Source organism: Cynocephalus volans, chromosome 8 (genome assembly GCF_027409185.1).
Source record: "Cynocephalus volans isolate mCynVol1 chromosome 8, mCynVol1.pri, whole genome shotgun sequence".
In the NCBI taxonomy this organism is placed as follows: domain Eukaryota; kingdom Metazoa; phylum Chordata; class Mammalia; order Dermoptera; family Cynocephalidae; genus Cynocephalus; species Cynocephalus volans.
The window spans coordinates 75,810,171-75,828,742 of NC_084467.1; the positions used below are offsets into that span (position 1 = coordinate 75,810,171).

The 18,572-nt window shown below is 32.2% G+C and overlaps 1 protein-coding gene across 1 annotated transcript in view; it reads left to right on the plus strand.

Moving 5' to 3' along the window:
- The window catches only part of SH3GLB1 (SH3 domain containing GRB2 like, endophilin B1), a 43,402-nt gene that overhangs the window by 9,794 nt on the left and 15,036 nt on the right, over nt 1-18,572 (plus strand). Inside the window, exons 2-5 of the mRNA XM_063104016.1 lie at nt 1,368-1,509; nt 4,114-4,242; nt 6,396-6,529; nt 8,045-8,137. Of these exons, the coding sequence (XP_062960086.1) occupies nt 1,368-1,509; nt 4,114-4,242; nt 6,396-6,529; nt 8,045-8,137 (498 nt within the window). The remainder of the gene's footprint in view (nt 1-1,367; nt 1,510-4,113; nt 4,243-6,395; nt 6,530-8,044; nt 8,138-18,572) is intronic.

Consider the following 18,572-nt stretch of genomic DNA (forward strand, 5'->3'; position numbering starts at 1 on the left):
TTATGGGCTTAGGCAGTAGCTTTAGAACTGCTCTTCTCAGTTCTACCCATTGGATCAGGGCTTGGCTACAGGCCAGTCTCAAAATGACCTAAGGCTTTACAAAAACTATTAAAGCTGTTATTTCTAGCCCCTGAACAGGACCTTCAGTAGAGGTTGTAATTAGAAGTTTAAGAATAAAATTGTAGATGACCCTTCAGCTAAAAGTGCTGATAATCAACTGAAAGTATTACACGAAGAAGAAGGATGTTGAAAGAAACATAATAAAACTCAGAAAATAGAGCAGCAGAAGACATTTTTTAAAATGAGAGTGGGAAAAAAGGCAAGGTGAACATTGTTTTGTTAGCTAGAAATGAGTCATGACTAAGCATAGAATTAGTGCTAGTGCTTTATCTGTGTTAAGATGAAGGAAAGCCACATATTCTAGAGGAAAATTATACACAATAAACAGCCTGAGTCACCATCTCTAGTGTTTAATTAAAAGTATCCAGAAGGCTCCCTAAGATCTACACAGAAAATCTTTACCTTTTTATTACTGTATAAGCAATGCTATATTTCCTCAAACACCAACACAGTCAATATAATAAAAATTGATGTATGTCTAATGACATTTTATGATTTTAAATGATGATTCCACAGTATGAATAAGATATGTTCCAAAAGTTAGTCTATAAATAAATTTCTGGAAACCCTAAAGAAACAACTTAAATGATAGTTTCCCAGAACATCCCATAAAAACCTATCTAACTAGGTGTGATTAAAGTGCCAATAATACTCATACATAAACTACAATAAATGTAAACAGCCCTTTTGAAATTTAAAATAATAATTGCCAGGCACTGAACAAAGTGATTTATATATATAATGTCACTTAATCCTCAAAACACTGTAAGATACATATTGTCTCTCTCTTAAGATAGAGGGTACTAAAGAAAAAATATTCAAAAGCTTGCTCAGATCACACAGTTAGCAGTACAGTCAATTTGAATTCAGATGCAACTGACTCAAAGTTTTTACTACTTACCAATATACTATCCTACTGTAATATATAAGAAATATTTATAAACTTGATATACCATGCAGTATGGCTGATTTTCTTTGGAATTTACACCATTCATTTTAACAAAAGTAAGGATATGTGATAACTATGAGGTAAGGTCATCCTAAATGCTACAAAAGAGGTATGGATAAATTACCATAGGGGCAAAAAAAAATCGTACATAAGCAATAACTTACAAACAAATCTGGAGCACTATTATTTTTATGTTTAGGCTTGGTGGGATTTCAGTTTGCTTTTTACTTATTGATATAGTTTCCTAAAATTTATTTGAGGTATATTTAATTTTTTTTTTTTTTATAATTGATAACAGTTCACAGAAGAAAAGCTTGGCCAGGCAGAGAAGACAGAATTGGATGCTCACTTAGAGAACCTCCTTAGCAAAGCTGAATGTACCAAAATATGGACAGAAAAAATAATGAAACAAACTGAAGTGTTATTGCAGCCAAATCCAAGTAAGAAACTTTTTACCTCTTGTCTACTTTAAGTACTGTTAGTGGAGTTTTTTTAACATTATAGGTTTAATGACTCTGTAAAAACATAGAATTTTTTAATAGTGGTTTCAGGGTCTGTAGATATTATTTTATGTGCTTACAGTGAAGAAGAGATGATAAACAATTTACAAATAACATTTTTCAGGCATTTGTAAAATCCTATTGAAACCTCAATTTCACAGTTATTCTGAATTTTTAGAGTTATGAGGGGCTGTGAAGATAAATACATTTTCCCTTTTCATTCAGGGAAGAATGATTCCTAAATAATTAAGGAAAAGTTATATAGTAGCTTAAATAGTAAATTTATATTTTTACATAAATTTACAAATTTGCATTACGTATTTACATTTGATTTTCAGACAACTATGAGGTTTTTCAGATCACTCAACTCAATAACTTTGCAAATAAGGTGTATAGTAGTTGTTTATTGAATGAAACTCAGAAGTTAGCATCTTGTCTAATGTAGCATAGCTAATTAGAAGTGGAAATTAGAACCAGGTGTATTGACATCCAGTCTTTTCATTATGAGCTTTACATATCAAAACTGAAGGACAAAGGCAAAAATGTTTTGTTTTTTGTGTTTTTAAATTTTTTAAATTTTATTTTATGATTACACAATGTAAACATTTTTTTGTGGCCCTTTACCAATTTCTTCCTAACCACCCCCACTTCTAGTGGCCTCAGTTGCGTTCTCCCTTTTTAACAGTGCTTGTTTTCTTTCCTTTTTCCCCAATGATTATGACTGTGTCGTGACGTGCCATAAATTTACTTTTAGACACTAACTTAAACTTCAAGCCCTATACAAATATTAGTAATTCTGTGCCATTTTAGTTAAATTGTGGTGACCTTTTAAAATAAGCCTTTTATACTTTGAGTGAGGCCTGTTGTCTTTGGACATGTGGTATTTCTTATTCAATTAAGGCCATTTAAATTATATACCATGGCACTTTTCAAAAGTAGTAAGACAGTTTTTCCTATTGTTCCTTGCGCTGTCCAGACTTCCCCACATATATAGTCTGTTCTAAACATGTTTTTCTGAATGGTAAGTAAGCTCATACATGACTGGTAAACAGGGAAAAATAGAATGCAATTATCCCTTGCTCCTGTTTTGTGTCACAGAGTAGTAAAAAATTGTTTTTATTTTCTGTTTACACTCTGGTTATAAAGTTACATAGATTTTTTAAAACGGTGAGACCTAACCCTCTTTTCCTGTAATTACTATGTTATTTTTAGTGCATGATTTTCCAGAAGCTAGGATTTTTCAGAAATATATATTGCATTATAGCAGAACTACCTGCATATTTTGTTGAGATTTTATTATGACCTATTGAATTACATATTGAAATGAAACACTTATTATATATTGGTATTAATATGCCAAATGTTTTATTAATTGAATGAAATCAACATACAATTCAACTTTAAACTTTTGACTAGGTAGGTAGAAAAGCAAACAAAGCTAAGAATCATAATGAGAAAGTGAAATTCTAAAGGTAGTTAGCTTCTTCTAAATGATTATGTTTTGAAAAGATTCATTTTGGTTTTAATTCATATAAAGGTTTTTAAATTTCTGCTTGAAAACTCTTACAATTTTGTACCAGAATCTACCATAAAAACAAATATTCCAACACCCTGTTTTATATTTTGTAATTAACTTTTGCCAACTCCTGAAATGTTTCTGTTACTGGTTCAGCTCATTTTTAAAATTTTCAGTGCACTGTGAAACTTCCAATTATGTAGGAATCTATGTGAGGTACTTTGAAATGATTACATTTCATTTCCATTTTCCTCTTACACATTTAAAATTTTCTATAATCATGTTTTACACTTCTGCCAGCTTTGTTAGTTACTGTACTGACATTTTTTATTTGACTTAGCTTCTTTTTGGATTGTAATTTTAATTTATACTTAATCATTGTTTCTGGAAACTTCAGTCATTTTCTCATTTATCCCTGTAATACCTTACTTTTGGGGCAGCAATGTAAATGTGAATTTCTTTGGTCTTAAATATTATGCTAATAACTAAGGTTATTACAAATCTGAACTGTTCTGTTCCTTAAGCTCTTGCGTCTATATTTAGACAGGAGACAAGAGAGAGCACATGTTCATGCTAAAGGTGTCAGCTGTGACTCTTTGGTTCTTCTAGGTCCTTTTATCCATATTTTCCTAGCTGGAAATCCCTGATTTTGAAATTATGAGCATATATTCAGAGTTAAGAATTAGATTTAAAAATGTTAAAAATAGGGCAAAGGCAACTTCATTAGATATTAAGTGAATTACTGTCAACCTTCTGGAACTTAAATTCCTGTAGAATACTCAAATAATAGCATTAGCTTTATTTTTAAATGTTTTTGTGCCAAGATATTTTATTAAATATCTGAAATATAATTTCTTAGAGTTATGTAATTCTCTAACATATAAATGAAAAATTATATATTAAGATATGTACTTGAATGAATGTTAATTTCATTTTTAAGAAGTGGTAAATGGCTGGTAGTTGGAACAAAACAATTTTTAAATAGTTTTGCTTTTTGAAATCATTGGTGATTTTAACCTTTCTCCTAGATGCCAGGATAGAAGAATTTGTTTATGAGAAACTGGATAGAAAAGTTCCAAGTCGTGTAAACAACCCAGAACTTTTGGGACAATATATGATTGATGCAGGGACTGAGTTTGGCCCAGGAACAGCTTATGGTAGGTGACAGGGAAAAAGTTCTGATAAGAAATATCTTTATGTTTAGATTTTTACTACTTAAAGATGTCATTACTATATTAGTAGAATTCATTTTAATTTCAAATTTGTTAAAGTTTTAGATGAATTGAGAACTATGGCGACCAATAAATATGTACAATTCAATGTAATATTTAACATATTTAAGCATGTGTTTAGTTATTTAGATAATTCACGTCTTTTTTAGTTCTAAAAAGTTAAATGAATTCTTCATTTGTACTCCCATTGGTCTTACAAAACTTCTGTTGTAATACGTCTTGTGATATATGGTAATTATTGTTTACATGTCTCCTACTTTTTTTTAAAGCATTCTGGAGGGCTTATTTTATATTAAAAGTACTTGGTGCACATTGTAAGTGTTTCAACAAATCACTAATGCTGTTGTTACAATCTTGCAATTATGTTGGTACCCCAAAAATATTAACAATGGTTATGTGTGGATGTTTGGATTACATTTCATTTCTGTTTTCCTCTTATATATTTCAAATTTTCTATGACTGTGTTTTACAGTTATGGCAGCTTTGTTAGTTGCTGTACTGAGTTTTTAAATGTATAACTCCAAACCTCAAAATTATGTATCTTTATTATCACTCAGATCTAATTTTCTCATAACATGAGACTATTTCAGATTTCTATAGATTCTTTTCCTGTCGTTTATGGCTAATAGTTCTCTTCTTTAGAACTTCTGCAAGAAATTGGTCATTATTTGGATATGAATGGTAGGAGATTAAATGAGTTTCCACAAATAGTTCTGATTTACGAAATAGCTCATAAATTCTGGGATAAAGTTTTAGTAGTTAATTTATGTCAGAAGGAAATAACCTAAATACTATATAATGCCATTAATCCATTGACTGGCTTTTTAGATGTACAACTTTGAAACTTTTAAATTGTGTTCTTAAAAATCTTTCTTTCAGAAGTTTGAAAATGCTTAACATTTAAAATAAATTTAAAATTACTTCCAAATTTTAACTGTTAATTTTTAGAAAAACTTTATACATTTAACAGATGTTTTATTATGTATTTGTGCCAGGCTTAGTTAGATGCTGGGGTCATGAAGGTAAGTGAGGAGACCCAGCCCATTCTTTCTTTCACCAGTCAGAAGGCCTAGTGGAGCATGAACATTATAAAGGCTTCTAGATTTTCTTTCTTTTGAATTTGTTTAATCTGTTTGCACCTCTAGCAATTCCAGTGAATGTACCCTGATTTCTGGAACTGGGCTTTGTGTACCTATTATTAGTTATTGGTAATAGCTAAAAAATTGAGTATTCCAGGCATTGGGCTAATAAACACTCTACAGTATATATATTTATGTATTATTTCAGTAAATCCTCACTTATATCCTGGTTATAATGTAAATTCTAATATTTCCATTTTAAAGATAAGGAAGCTGAGGCTGTGTGAAGTTAAATAGTTTATCCATGATCACACAGCTAGTAATTCAAATGTAGATATATCTATATCCAGAGACAGAGCTCTTAATTACTATACTCGTGTACCTTCCTTACTGATCAGATCTAATTTCATTCTAACATGAAGGATTAAGATCCACAGAATTAAAGCTTATTAGAGGTAAAACTGGGAGTAGAACCCTGTCTTGGGTTCTGTTTTTACTCTACTTTCTTGCTGTCCTTATCCTGTTCAGGATATATGTGTTGCAAAAACATGGAGTTTTTAAACTTAAAGGTACAGAATATTATTTATAGATACTTGAGATGTGCATAGGTATAGAAACAGGACAAATTATGACTTGATCTACTTATTGAAATATTGTAAGAATTATACTTTTTAAAATATAACTACACTGCTTGAGCTGTGACCATAAATATTTTTTGGTGTGTCTGTTCTCTTTAGTCCCATTGGTCGAATTGGTATAATTAACTATGATATGGTAGGAAATTCATTTTTGTCTTTTTCATTTAGATATTTATAATCTTAAATTTACTTTTAAAATAAAACTACCTTAATTCAGTTCATTCTATTTGATTTTACTTAAGAAAACAAGTGACAACTAACCTTTAAGCCGATCAAATTGCTAGTTTATCTTTTCATGATTTTATTTTCTAACATTACCAATGTTTAAAAAAAGAAAAGAAACAACTTTTTTCCTTTGCAGGTAATGCCCTTATTAAATGTGGAGAAACACAAAAACGAATTGGAACAGCAGACAGAGAGCTGATTCAATCATCAGCCTTAAATTTTCTCACTCCATTAAGAAACTTTATAGAAGGAGATTACAAAACAATTGCTGTGAGTTGGAAAATGTTCCATTATTTTTAGAAAAATAATTTAGACATACAACTTATAGTTTTTAGTGACTTATTATCCCTCTTAATGACTGTAGATGTAGCAGACTAGAAAACTTAAATAATCTAGGTAGGTGCATGTTTACTAGAACATGAAACTAAACCAAAATAAAGGACTATTGACACCATTGACTCTATTTTTATGTCCTACAGTTTTATTGAGATGCCTTTACATCTGTTCTCATTCATAACCAACACTAATCTGTAGACAGGATCCCGGAGTGATTATGAAAATATGGTACAAAATATCATCATAGTATAGCCATATAACTAACTATTCATTTAAACTCAGGGCTAGAAACCTAATTATTTGAAGGTATATTTCTGGCTATTATATTTCATGTCTTTATGCATCCATAGAAGTGTATTACCTTCTTTTCACACTGCTGTGTTTTATTGCTGAAGTATAAGAAATAAATATTAGACCACTTTTTTTCTCAAACCTAATCTGTTAGTCTGTATTTTTTAGTTTAACTTGTTTTGTTGGTGATGGAGAGTGAAGAGGTAGATGAATTTTTTTCCTAAGATTTATGTAAGGCTGCTCTTTATTGTAAATACAGCTTGAAACTTTAATTTGCCAATTTCTTATTACAAAATATTGTAGAAACTTTCAGTGTGTTTACAGTGGATTTGTCTGTGTGTAACCAATTATTTGGCCTGAGACAAAAGAAGAACTACCAAGTTAAAATATGATTTAAAATGTATTATCTTGTCAGTAAGATGAAATTTGATGTATGGAATCTAAGAATTAATAAAGCAAACTGAATTATAGTAAACTTTCACATTATACAGAAGCTTGAAGTTCCTATGAGGAATTCTAAGATACTGTACTAACTTTTATTAATTATTTATTCTTTAATTTCAAAATTCTGTTTTCTAGTAGTTGATTTGTTTTTGGTGCTGCGACACATTAAGATCAGCATGATCAATCCTTGAGGAATATCACAAAGGTCATCAGGAACCTTGCCCTAAGCCCATACTTTCTTCACCATAGACACTTTCTGGATAATCTGTAACAATTTGAAATGGGGCTTTTCAGCCTGGCACTACTGACATTTTGGGTTGAATTTTTTTTGTTGTGGAAGCTATACTGCATTGTAGGAAATTTAGTGGAATCTCTGGCTTTTACCCAGTAGATGCTAGTAACATCCCTTCCCCAAATATGACAACCAAAAAGATGTCAAATGTTCCCTGGGGGGCAAAATCGCAAAATAGTAAAATGAATATTCCTTTGTTTCTACTATCCCCTGCCATCTTTCCCAGATTTCCCAGATATCTAGAATGCCTAGATTGTTTTAAAATTGAAAACAATAAAAAGAAATTTTTGTAAGTGACCATTTATAGCCAATTTTGTAATCATAGATCTTTGTTTATCAGATGATATATATATATATTTACTGGAGAATAATACTCTGATTGGATGTTAGCATCTTTAGCCTTTATTTTTCTATATTTATAGAAAGAAAGGAAACTATTACAAAATAAGAGGCTGGATTTGGATGCTGCAAAAACCAGACTAAAAAAGGCAAAAGCTGCAGAAACTAGAAATTCAGTAAGTAGTGGTTTTTGTTTGTTTGTTTGTTTGTTTTAGTGGTTTGTAAAATATTCTACTAATATGCCGTGCAAGATACAGACTGCCCTTATGACTAGAATATGACCTTAGGGTTTTGTGTTTTTAAACAAATTTATCAGAACTTAATATATCCAAGTCAGTGCACAGTAGTCATATCAAGAGGCGATATTCAACAGTATAGCCGTTGCTAAAAAGCAAAAATTATAACTCCTAAAGGTATGTCATGATCTTTAAATATCCTCAGTGGTGATGGCAGATATGTCTTATGATGGATTTATTATATTTGGAAATAGCAAAGCAGATAATAATTAAAATGAGAATGAATCAAGTTTGAGAATACTTGTATGTGGCTTAAAAATTAGATGAATCCCCTTTCCACATATGACTCCCCCAAACTGACTAAAGAAATTATCACCACAAATAGTTCCAAAACTGTTCAAACAGTGGCAGCATGTACTCCCAGGTATCTATTTTGAAGGGAATGAAACCCATTTGGATAAATAAGTTCTGGAATATTTTTCGGAAAAACAGCATCAGAATAGTGTTTTAAAATTGAGTGTGTGTATATTAAACGTAATAATTCAATGATATTATATATAACTTTCTTAGAAGGTTTTATTTATAAGTTTTTTAGTTAATAAGTTTGAAAAGATTAATCAGATTTGAATTGGAATACCTTTAAGATAGTACAATATAAACAAATATGAATTTGTTAGAGGAAGCTAACAAGTTAATTTTTAATTTAAACGAAGGGATATGTTTTGTTAAGAAGCATGTTATTCCCACTGTCTTCTGTTCCCAACTCACTACCACTGCTACTACCAAGAATCATTGCCTTAGTGAGCATATTGCCACAGTGCTGGTAGAAGTCTCATAGTTCTCTTGCATGAGGGAAGAAAGGTTGAGAATTGGTTTAGAGAGGAATTTAAAACTGATAATGTGGTGTTGGATAGTGATGTCGTATAAGACTACCCCATACTTTTCTTGAGCAGAATAAGTAATTTTTTATATAAAATTACCCTTTTGGAGATTCTGTTTTAGCTACTGCTAGAGAAGAGCTATTTTTGATAAGACATTAATTCCAAATTCACTGGCATTTCCGTATCAGAGTTTATCATGACATCATAATCACAAATAACATAACTTCCCTAAACGGAGTATCTGCAGAATCAAAACTTTGAAAATGAACACTGTAGATGGCAAGAGACCCTAAATTAGTTTATCAGTTTCTCATTGCTAAAAATGAATTTTTATAGTAAAATGTAAAGTGACTTTTAAGATACTAATTTCATAATCAGGAAAAAATAATTAAGATAAACAGGGATCATTTGGAAATAAATGTTTAAACTGGAACAGAATCTCTTTATTCAAAATGCCTACACGTATCCACCAATGATTGTGGAATACTGTTGTCAACTTTCAATAATAAACTTTGTTTAACAAGCACTATTACAGGATAATGACAGTCTACTTTTTTACCCGGAAAAATGCTAGAAAACACATAGATTTAACAGTATACCAAGTCTTTTGATTATTCTAAATTATTTTACCACTGCTATTAAAAAGTATAAGAGTAGTAAAAGTATTTGAGATTTTTTAGTATTTTTTCAGTTCACAATCCAGTATAGTAGATTAAACTTCTTGATGATTTTAGCCCTATCAGTATAAAATTTCTGACTGGATCCAGTATTGCTACTTTACTAACTTCTGTATTACTAGTTTGCATGTTGAAGAATGGTAAAACAACATCAAAGGTATTTCTCAAAAATATACCAGTTGAGCAGAAAAGAGAAACCCTACTTTAATGTTTCACAATGAACAAAAATACAGTTTTGAAAATAGTTTTACTAACTATGTCAGAGAAGTGTGAACAAAATATGACATACATTTAAATTATGAGGTACCTAAATTATTTACCATAATCTTAGTCTAATATAAACTTTATAAAAAATTATTTTAGAATTTTGTTAATGGGAGGGAAAAATACTAAATGTAATAGGTATTTCCTTTTGATATATCTAGGAAAGATCTTAGTATTGTTTCTGTGCTGTGTATTTTTGAGGACAAAGTTTTTTTCATAGAAATTTATGTTTAAAATTAAAATGAAAGATGATACAGATTACTTTTTTCAGAAAATTTCATTTATACACAGCTCTTTTAGAATTTATAAATTACATAAAACAAAATTTAACTGTAGCCAAATATTAGAAATATTAGTCTAGACAATTCACATTTCCTGATTTTAGTTGTATTCTTTCCCCTAGATAACCAATTCATTTTTCTTCAAACTTTGTAGAAGTGTCTGAAATACTTTGGAAAGGAAAAGTCCTTTTAGTGTTATTATTACATAAAGCCTTGGGGTATTTCTATATTTGGTGATCGTTTTCCCCTCTGTATTTCCCTTCAGTTTACTTGAAGAATACAGAAAAAATAGAAACTACTATGGGTTTGCTTTTTTTTTCTTCTTTGATACTGGTTTTCTGGTTCCTACTTGGTAACTGAAGAGGTTTATCTAACCCCAGACTTTCTTTGGTTTCACTTCTTTGTAAATTTCCATGGATTAATTGTTTTGTGATAATTATCCCTCTGCTAGTAAGGTTTGGGACCCGTGTGTATCAGCACTTTTGTGACCTCATTTTAAATTCTATATTCATTGAATGCTAATTTTGTGCTAGCATTCTACTGAGGGAGGAGTTCATAGATAAATAATGCAAAATCTCCATTCCCCTCAGTTCACAATCCAGTATAGTAGATTAAACTTCTTGATGATTTTAGCCCTATCAGTATAAAATTTCTGACTGGATCCAGTATTGCTACTTTACTAACTTCTGTATTACTAGTTCGCATGTTGAAGAATGGTAAAACAACATCAAAGGTATTTCTCAAAAATATACCAGTTGAGCAGAAAAGAGAAACCCTACTTTAATGTTTCACATGTACAAAAATACAGTTTTGAAAATATTTTTACAAACTATGTCAGAGAAGTACGAACAAAATATGACATACATTTAAATTATGAGGCACCTAAATTTTTTACCATAATCTTAGTCTAATATAAACTTTTTTAAAAAATTATTTTAGAGTTTTGTTAATGGGAAGGAAAAAATCAGCTTGTTTCAAAGCTCTCCAGTATTTAGAGGTTTAGACTTCTGTTATTTTGGAGCATCCAAATTTGTTGGTAAATACTTATGTAACATCATATAGCAAATCTTTCCCTCTACTCATTTAGGCATTTCCACAGTGGTCTAAATCTTTAATCTGTAAACTCAGTAAATTTATAGCACCATCATATAACCTTAACTTTATATGTACACATGTTCGAATTTAAAGTTTATTAGATATGTAAGGATTGACATGCCTTTCATATTTCTTCAGAGTATGCCAAGACCCTGGCTGGGGCCGATTGAAAGAGATTGTGGTTGAAGGCATTCATGAATTCATAAAATGGAAATGATCTTTGAATAGGAAAATTGTGGGTAGGCAGAAGGGCTTTCATATGTGAAAATTAGGTAACTGGCAGTCTTTAAAGTGATCAGTTTTCCCTAAATGATTCTAATTTAAAATCAAGCATCAGCCATGTTTTTTGTTTTAAAAATTTGAATCTTGGAAAAAATGAATAGGCACCACTATATGAAGTTTCACAGAACAATAAATGTACTTGGGTTTCTTTTTAAGTAGAAAAAAACATTGTATTGGCTCTTTTAATACTTGTTTAGTGTGTTCTGTATTGTGCAGAAGTAACTTGTTTCACTGTGTTCATTGGTATGTGTTCTTTGTCTCTTACCTATGCACTTAAGCAACTAAATTCTGCTCGCCTTGAAGGAGATAACATTATGGTAAATTTCTCTTACATGCTCAACTTCCTGCATGTAAAATGGCTGAAGGTTTGTTGGCCTACTGTGTTTTCTATATCTTGAATAAAGTGCCTTCTCTTGCTATTAGCCGCATTAAAAGTCTAAAATAGTTGAAGCCATGCACTTGTTATGTCTAACAAAAAACACTAGATGGAGTGATTCTAGAACTCGAAGAAAAGATATTGTGTATTCCAATTGTCAAATGTATTAGTATGCCAAGTATAGATTTTAGAATCTGAATTTATGCATAAATATATAGTGCCTTTTTACAGCCAGTAAAAGATGCTAATTTGAGCTGGCACCTCATATTTTTACTTTTGGAAAAGAAAATTAACAAAACATACTTTATTTAGAGAAAGGTATAAGGTATACAAATTGATATTGCTTCTCAGTAGCTTCAACGTTTACCTTATCATCCAAACTCAACATAGAAATAATTTCTTCTGCCATTCCAAGCCAAGACAAATCCCAGTAGGTTAGGTATTTCTATAATGGCCAGGCCCATTCTTCACCCATGTTAACTCACTTAAGAAAGTTTCAAGATGGTGGTAACCTTGGGGAAGAATAGAGAATGAGAATGGTTTTATAGTATCCAATGTGGACACATATGCTTTAAAAAGTTTATGGAAAAATGAAATTGAAAGATAACATAATCCTTCCATGAATTTTTTGAAGACCCCTTGTATATTGAGCTCAATTTGAGGAAATTTTTCAGATATTAGAAATTTTTAATTTTGATAAAATAGAAAGTTGTAAAAATCTGAACATAGCCGTACAATTTGTATATGTTAGCCAGTACAAATTTATGATACATTACTTCCATTAGAAGTAGCAAGGAATCTGAAGTAAAGTTAGTAATAAGTTGGTAATATTGACTGCTTTTTTCTCATTAGCACTGAACTAAAAGCAGGAAAAAAAATCTATGTAGTAGGAAAGATTATTGTATAGAATATGTAAAACATGTTTTTGTTATTTGTCTTTTTTTAACTATAATTATTGAAGCCCTAACTAAATTAGGGCTTTCCTTAGATAGCAAGAGAATGCATTTTCATTTATTTCCATTGTCCTATGTATAGGTAAATGAAATTTTAATGGAGTGTGAGAATATTTTAGTCATTACTAATTTAGTATATAAATTATAGGTTTTCTTTTAGGTAAAAATATCTTCTAAACAATTAGCAGATTTTGATTCATTTATTCAGCACTTGTTTTACTACTGTCGTCATCTACTTATAGTAAGATATATTTAACTCTGGTCATTTTAAATTCATTGTATCAAGTTTATCATTTCTCCCAAAAAAGGCTATATCAGCATTCAGTGTCCATTTACCCTTGCTTTGTTTCCATTTTCTAAAATTCTAGAATTTATATCTAAATGAAAAATTAGAAACCATTTAGTTCAGACCTCTGATTTTACCAATGTGAAAACTGGAAGTAAGAGAGGTTAGATATTCCCAGTTTGGGAAAACTGTTATTCTTATTAATTTATAGGATTAGCATAAGGTTTAAAAATTGATAGTGCTGATGTATTGATACATGTAAAAGACATACTTTCACAGTATGTTAAGTTATACTGATTTAGTTACTACTGTGTTTAATCTGTTGATATGAGTCTGGAAAAGGAGAGTATGCCATTTCAATTAAAACATTTACATTTTTCTATACTAAGTTGTAGAAAATTAAATTCCAACTTTCTTTCATGCTGTATATTTTTCTCTAATTTTTAATGCTGGCTAGATATGGGCAGAGGAAGTGACAAAAGTAAGTAAATTATTAAACTATAGAATTATGAAACAAGAATTTACTTTTCATTCATTCAGTAAATATTTATTAGGAACAACCATGGAGCCAGTCTGTGTTACTGTATCTTATAAAATCTGAAATTTTGGAAATGCTAAGGTCTGTTTGGCTAATAGCAGCTCCATAGAAGCAGTAGAACAATGCTGCAGAGATGGAGTTTGTGCATACCCTGTTAAATCCTAGATACCTGTTATATTAAGTGGTGATCTTACATTGCCTTGATAGAAGACAATTGAAATACTTGGTTTTATTCACGACATTATTTTTTTAAATGACAATTTTTAAAATGTAAAATATAGTTAACACTATGTCCTATATCTTCAGAGAATTGGATATATCATATATCACACAAATGAATTTTTTTACGTAACTGATGCTTGTTCTCTCCAGTACCAAAGCTAATTTTTCTCAGTCGCATTAGTTGAAAATATCTGTTAAAGATATACTTTACTGTGCATTAAATACAAGGGTAGCAAATATCTAATTTTACTTAAATTAAGGTCATTATTTTGAACATCCATTATTATACTGTGTAAAAATTGGATCTGTTGTTTTTCAAGTACTTTGTCTCCTCCCTCAATGTCAGACTGTTACTTCTAGAAGCTGTCCATTTGACTGCTGCTAGCATTTCCTCTGCCTGTGTTACCATTTCCAATCTTCTCTGTAATTAAGCAAGAATTTAAGGAATAAAATCAGGACTTTAGTGCAGATTTGTTTCAAATGCTATTTTAGATCTTCAGAAGCATTTTTCATTTACTCCTCATGTTCAGACCTACTGAAATCTGACCTATAAATGAGGATGATGCTGGAGATTGAGGACAGGTGATAATTGTGGCCCCTGACTTTTAATAGTTTTTTAAACTTTAACTTTATATTTTCTGGCTTTGTAGGATTGCTGATTATACAGTCTGTTTTATGCATAGGTTATAGAGTTAATTTGGAAATTCAGTGTGGAATTCTTGTCTTACACTCTCATCCCCCTTTGAGTAATCTATTCATCAGCTTATTCATGGTTCCACCCTGGCTTCGATTTCTTTCTGAACCGTTAGCGTGCAAAGGGGGAGCAGAGCAACATAGGGAATATAGGTTGAACAAGAAAACCAGGTTTTTCCCTCCGGTTGGCATACAGGTACACCAAAAAATTTGACTTGATCTTATACTCTCTGCAAGTTTGGGAAATAGTTTATATAATAAATGGGAAGAAATTCATGAAATATATTTATATTGTATCTGTACATATCCAAAAATCTTAAGGAAATATATCAAAATGGATTTGGGGAGTTTTTTTTTTTTTTCCTTCTCACTTCTGTCATTTTATAATTTTTAAAAAATGTATAAATTTTAAAACTTCATATTCCTAGAATATTTTAGGGTTAAGCCCATAGAAAAAATAGGTAACACCAACCAAGATTGTCACAGCAAATGCCTCAGAAGCATGACCAAAATTTGTAGCTTATAGGTATCCAATCCTGATGTCACAGACCAACAAATTCTTGCCCCCTTTCCAAGATATATCTTAAAAGTACTCTTCTTGCTTGCCTAACACATATTATGCTTCTATATAGTGTAGATCAATTAGTTTAGTAATGATAATTCTTAGCAGTAGAAGGTCTGTTCCCTTGAACTCTACATCTTAATTATAAAATTAAGTCAGGGAATGAGATTTTCTGAAGGACAGAATATCAGCCCTTTAAATTCATTGTCTTTCTTAAAACTGTATCTATCTTTCTAATATGGATCATTTTATTCCCAAGTATGCTTATTATGCTGAACCTAATTTAAATTTCCTTAGTCTCTCAGATTATTATGCGCAATTATATGTTAGAAATATAGATGGTTTGGGACATTTGACTATGTTGTGCAGGCACCCTGGACATACACTGAAACTTGTTCAAGAAATGAGGTTCAGGGCTGGGTGGTTATTAGCTCAGTTAGTTGGAGCGCAGCCTTGTAACACCAAGGTTTTATCTGTTCCCTGTACCAGCCAGCGCCAAAAAAAGAAAAAAGAAAGGAGATTCATTTCTTTACTGTCATTTACCTTTCCTAAATGTAAAGTCTAGAGTGTACATAGAATGACTTCCTAAGCTTTATAACATGATGCCTCTCTTCACAATTAAATATTAAATTTTGCTCAAACCTAGAAGACTGATCCTTCATCCTTAATGAGATCATTTATTATATTTTTATTCACTGTACTTAGCACTAAAACATTATTTCTTCTTCAGTCTCAAACTTCCTGGTTACTTTAATCTGCTATCTAGCTTACTTGCTTACACATTGTAGAGAAATACTGCCTTTTCTGCGTTTCTACTAAAGGCCACCAAATCAAATTGTACTTTCACAATTGAAGACCTTCATGTAACTAGCCTAGTTCACTTCTGAAGTTTATTTGTTTTTAGTTTACTATAGTTATTTCTATTAATCAAAGCCTTTTTGTATTCACTGAAGCAGAATGACAAATAGTGCATATGTAACACTGAAATGATGGGTTTCCTTTAGGCTTTCCTTGGAAAGAACATTGATTCTTTTCTTCTCCTGGGACTTTTTTCTGCTTTATGTTACCTTCCAGGTGAAGCTTACTTCTGCTTCTGCTGCTTCTTACTTCTGCTATGAAAGCACCATGTATTCTGTTTTTAGTCAAGTAAATTTCAACTTTTCACTTATTGAGTAATTCAGGCTTATTTTTATAAATCTAATCTAGTAGTCAGTTCTTAGACCTCTGACAGGTCTGTTGCCAGTGGGATAGTAAAGCAACTATTATCTACTTTTCTGCTATTTCTTTGTTGAGTGGCTCATTAGGTTAATTATTGCCATCAAAGGGTGAAGGAGAGGGCATTGGGGCATGAGAGGAAAAAGTTCCGTCCTTGTTTTTGTACTTAATAAATCTTGGAAATGTAAATTATAAAAATGTAAAAAGCTATACTGGAGACATAGTAAAAAATATTATTATAATGACATTGTCACCAATGATGATTCCTAGTGGAGGATAAGCTATTTCCAGTGAGCTGTGAAGTTTTATTTTCTCCTCCCCACTCACTACCAACTTTATTAGTCCATTTCTGTTGCTTGGAACAAAGTGCTTGGAACTGGATAATTTATAAAGAAACAATATTTATTGCTTACACTTTCTGAGGCTGGGAAGTCCAAAGTCCAGGGAACATATCTGATGAGAGTCTTCCTTGGTGGTGGCTTCAGTGACACATTGTGAGATGATGGAAGCAGAGAGAGACTCATATGCTCTCCTTTTAAAGCCCTCAGAACCACGCCATGACCACCATTATTAATCCATTCATTAGGGCATGGTCATCAGATTCTAATGACCTCTTCAAGGCCCTACCTTTTAATTACCATAATAGGATTTCCCACCCTCAACAGTTACAATGGGGATTAAGCTTTAATAATTTGGGGAGCCATTCAATCCACTGCATTCTACCCCAGCCCCCAAAGTTTATATCCTTCTCACAAGTAAATACATTCATTCCATCCCCAAAGTCTTAACTTACTTCAGCTCAAAAGTCTAAAGTTCAAAGTCCCACCTGTCTAATCAAAACAAATTATCTACTGCCAAGATACAATGGTGGGACAAGCATAGGGTACATAATCCCGTTCAAAAAGGGAGAAAGAGGCCAAAAGAATTGGGTAGCAGGTCCTGGCAAGTCCAAAACCCAGCAAGGCAGGCGTTAAATCTTACAGCTGTTGAGTCATTTACCTTGACTCCATGTTCCACATTCTCTGCCCATTGGTGTGGGGGTTGGGTCCCCAAGACTGGAGGCAGCTCCACTTCTCCAGCTTTTGTGGTCTCAGGCAATACTTTAGCTTTTCCAGGCTGGCATTACATTCTGGTAGTTCCACGAATCTGGGGTCTCCATGGCTGTCCCTCCCTCATGGCTGCACTAGACATGGCATTGGTGAGGTTTTTCTGCTGCAACTGTGACCCCATGTTTCCACTCAGCATTGCTCTAGTGAAGGCTCTATGCAATAAATCTGCCCCTGTGACAAATCTCTTCCTGGGCCCCCAGGCTTTTCCATATGTCTTTTGAAATGGGCATTTCTGGGGGCCTGCAGACTTAACACTGTGTGGACGCTGCCAAGGCTTCCGGCTTGTATCTTCCAAAGCTGCAGGTCCTGCCACACCTGGGGCCAATTTAGCCACAGCTGGGGTAGCCAGAGGAATAGCTAAAGCAGCTGGGGTGCTGGTACAGGAACCAGCATCCTGATGTAGCCGTGGACAGCCAGCCCATGGAGGGCACCTTGGGCCTATTCTCCAAGAGCATTGTCTTCTAGGTATCTGGGCCTGTAATGGAAGATGCAACCTTGAAGATCTCTGAAATGCCTTCAAGGTCTTTTTTGCCTTCTCGATAATCCCTTTCTTCTGTACTAATCTCCTTAGCAAACAGTCATCAGGCTAGACCCTTGCTTTCGTGGCCAGGCTGAAAATTTTCCAATTTTTTGCCCTCTGCTTTCTTGTGAATTATAAATTCTGGTTTTACCTCATGCCTTTTCTGCCATAACTCAGCATAGGCTGTTGCAAATAGCCATGCTGCTTCCTTAATGCTTTGCTGCTTAGAAATTTCTTCCACCAAATACCCTGGTTCAGCACTTTGAAGTTCCGCATTCCATTAAACTTTTGGGTATGAACGGAATGCAGCCAAGTTCATTGCCAGTTTATAGCAAGGGTGATCTTTGTCCCAGTTCTTATAAACTCCTTATTTCTATCTTCAGATTTCCTCAGTATGGCCTTTACTGTCTGTATTTCTGTC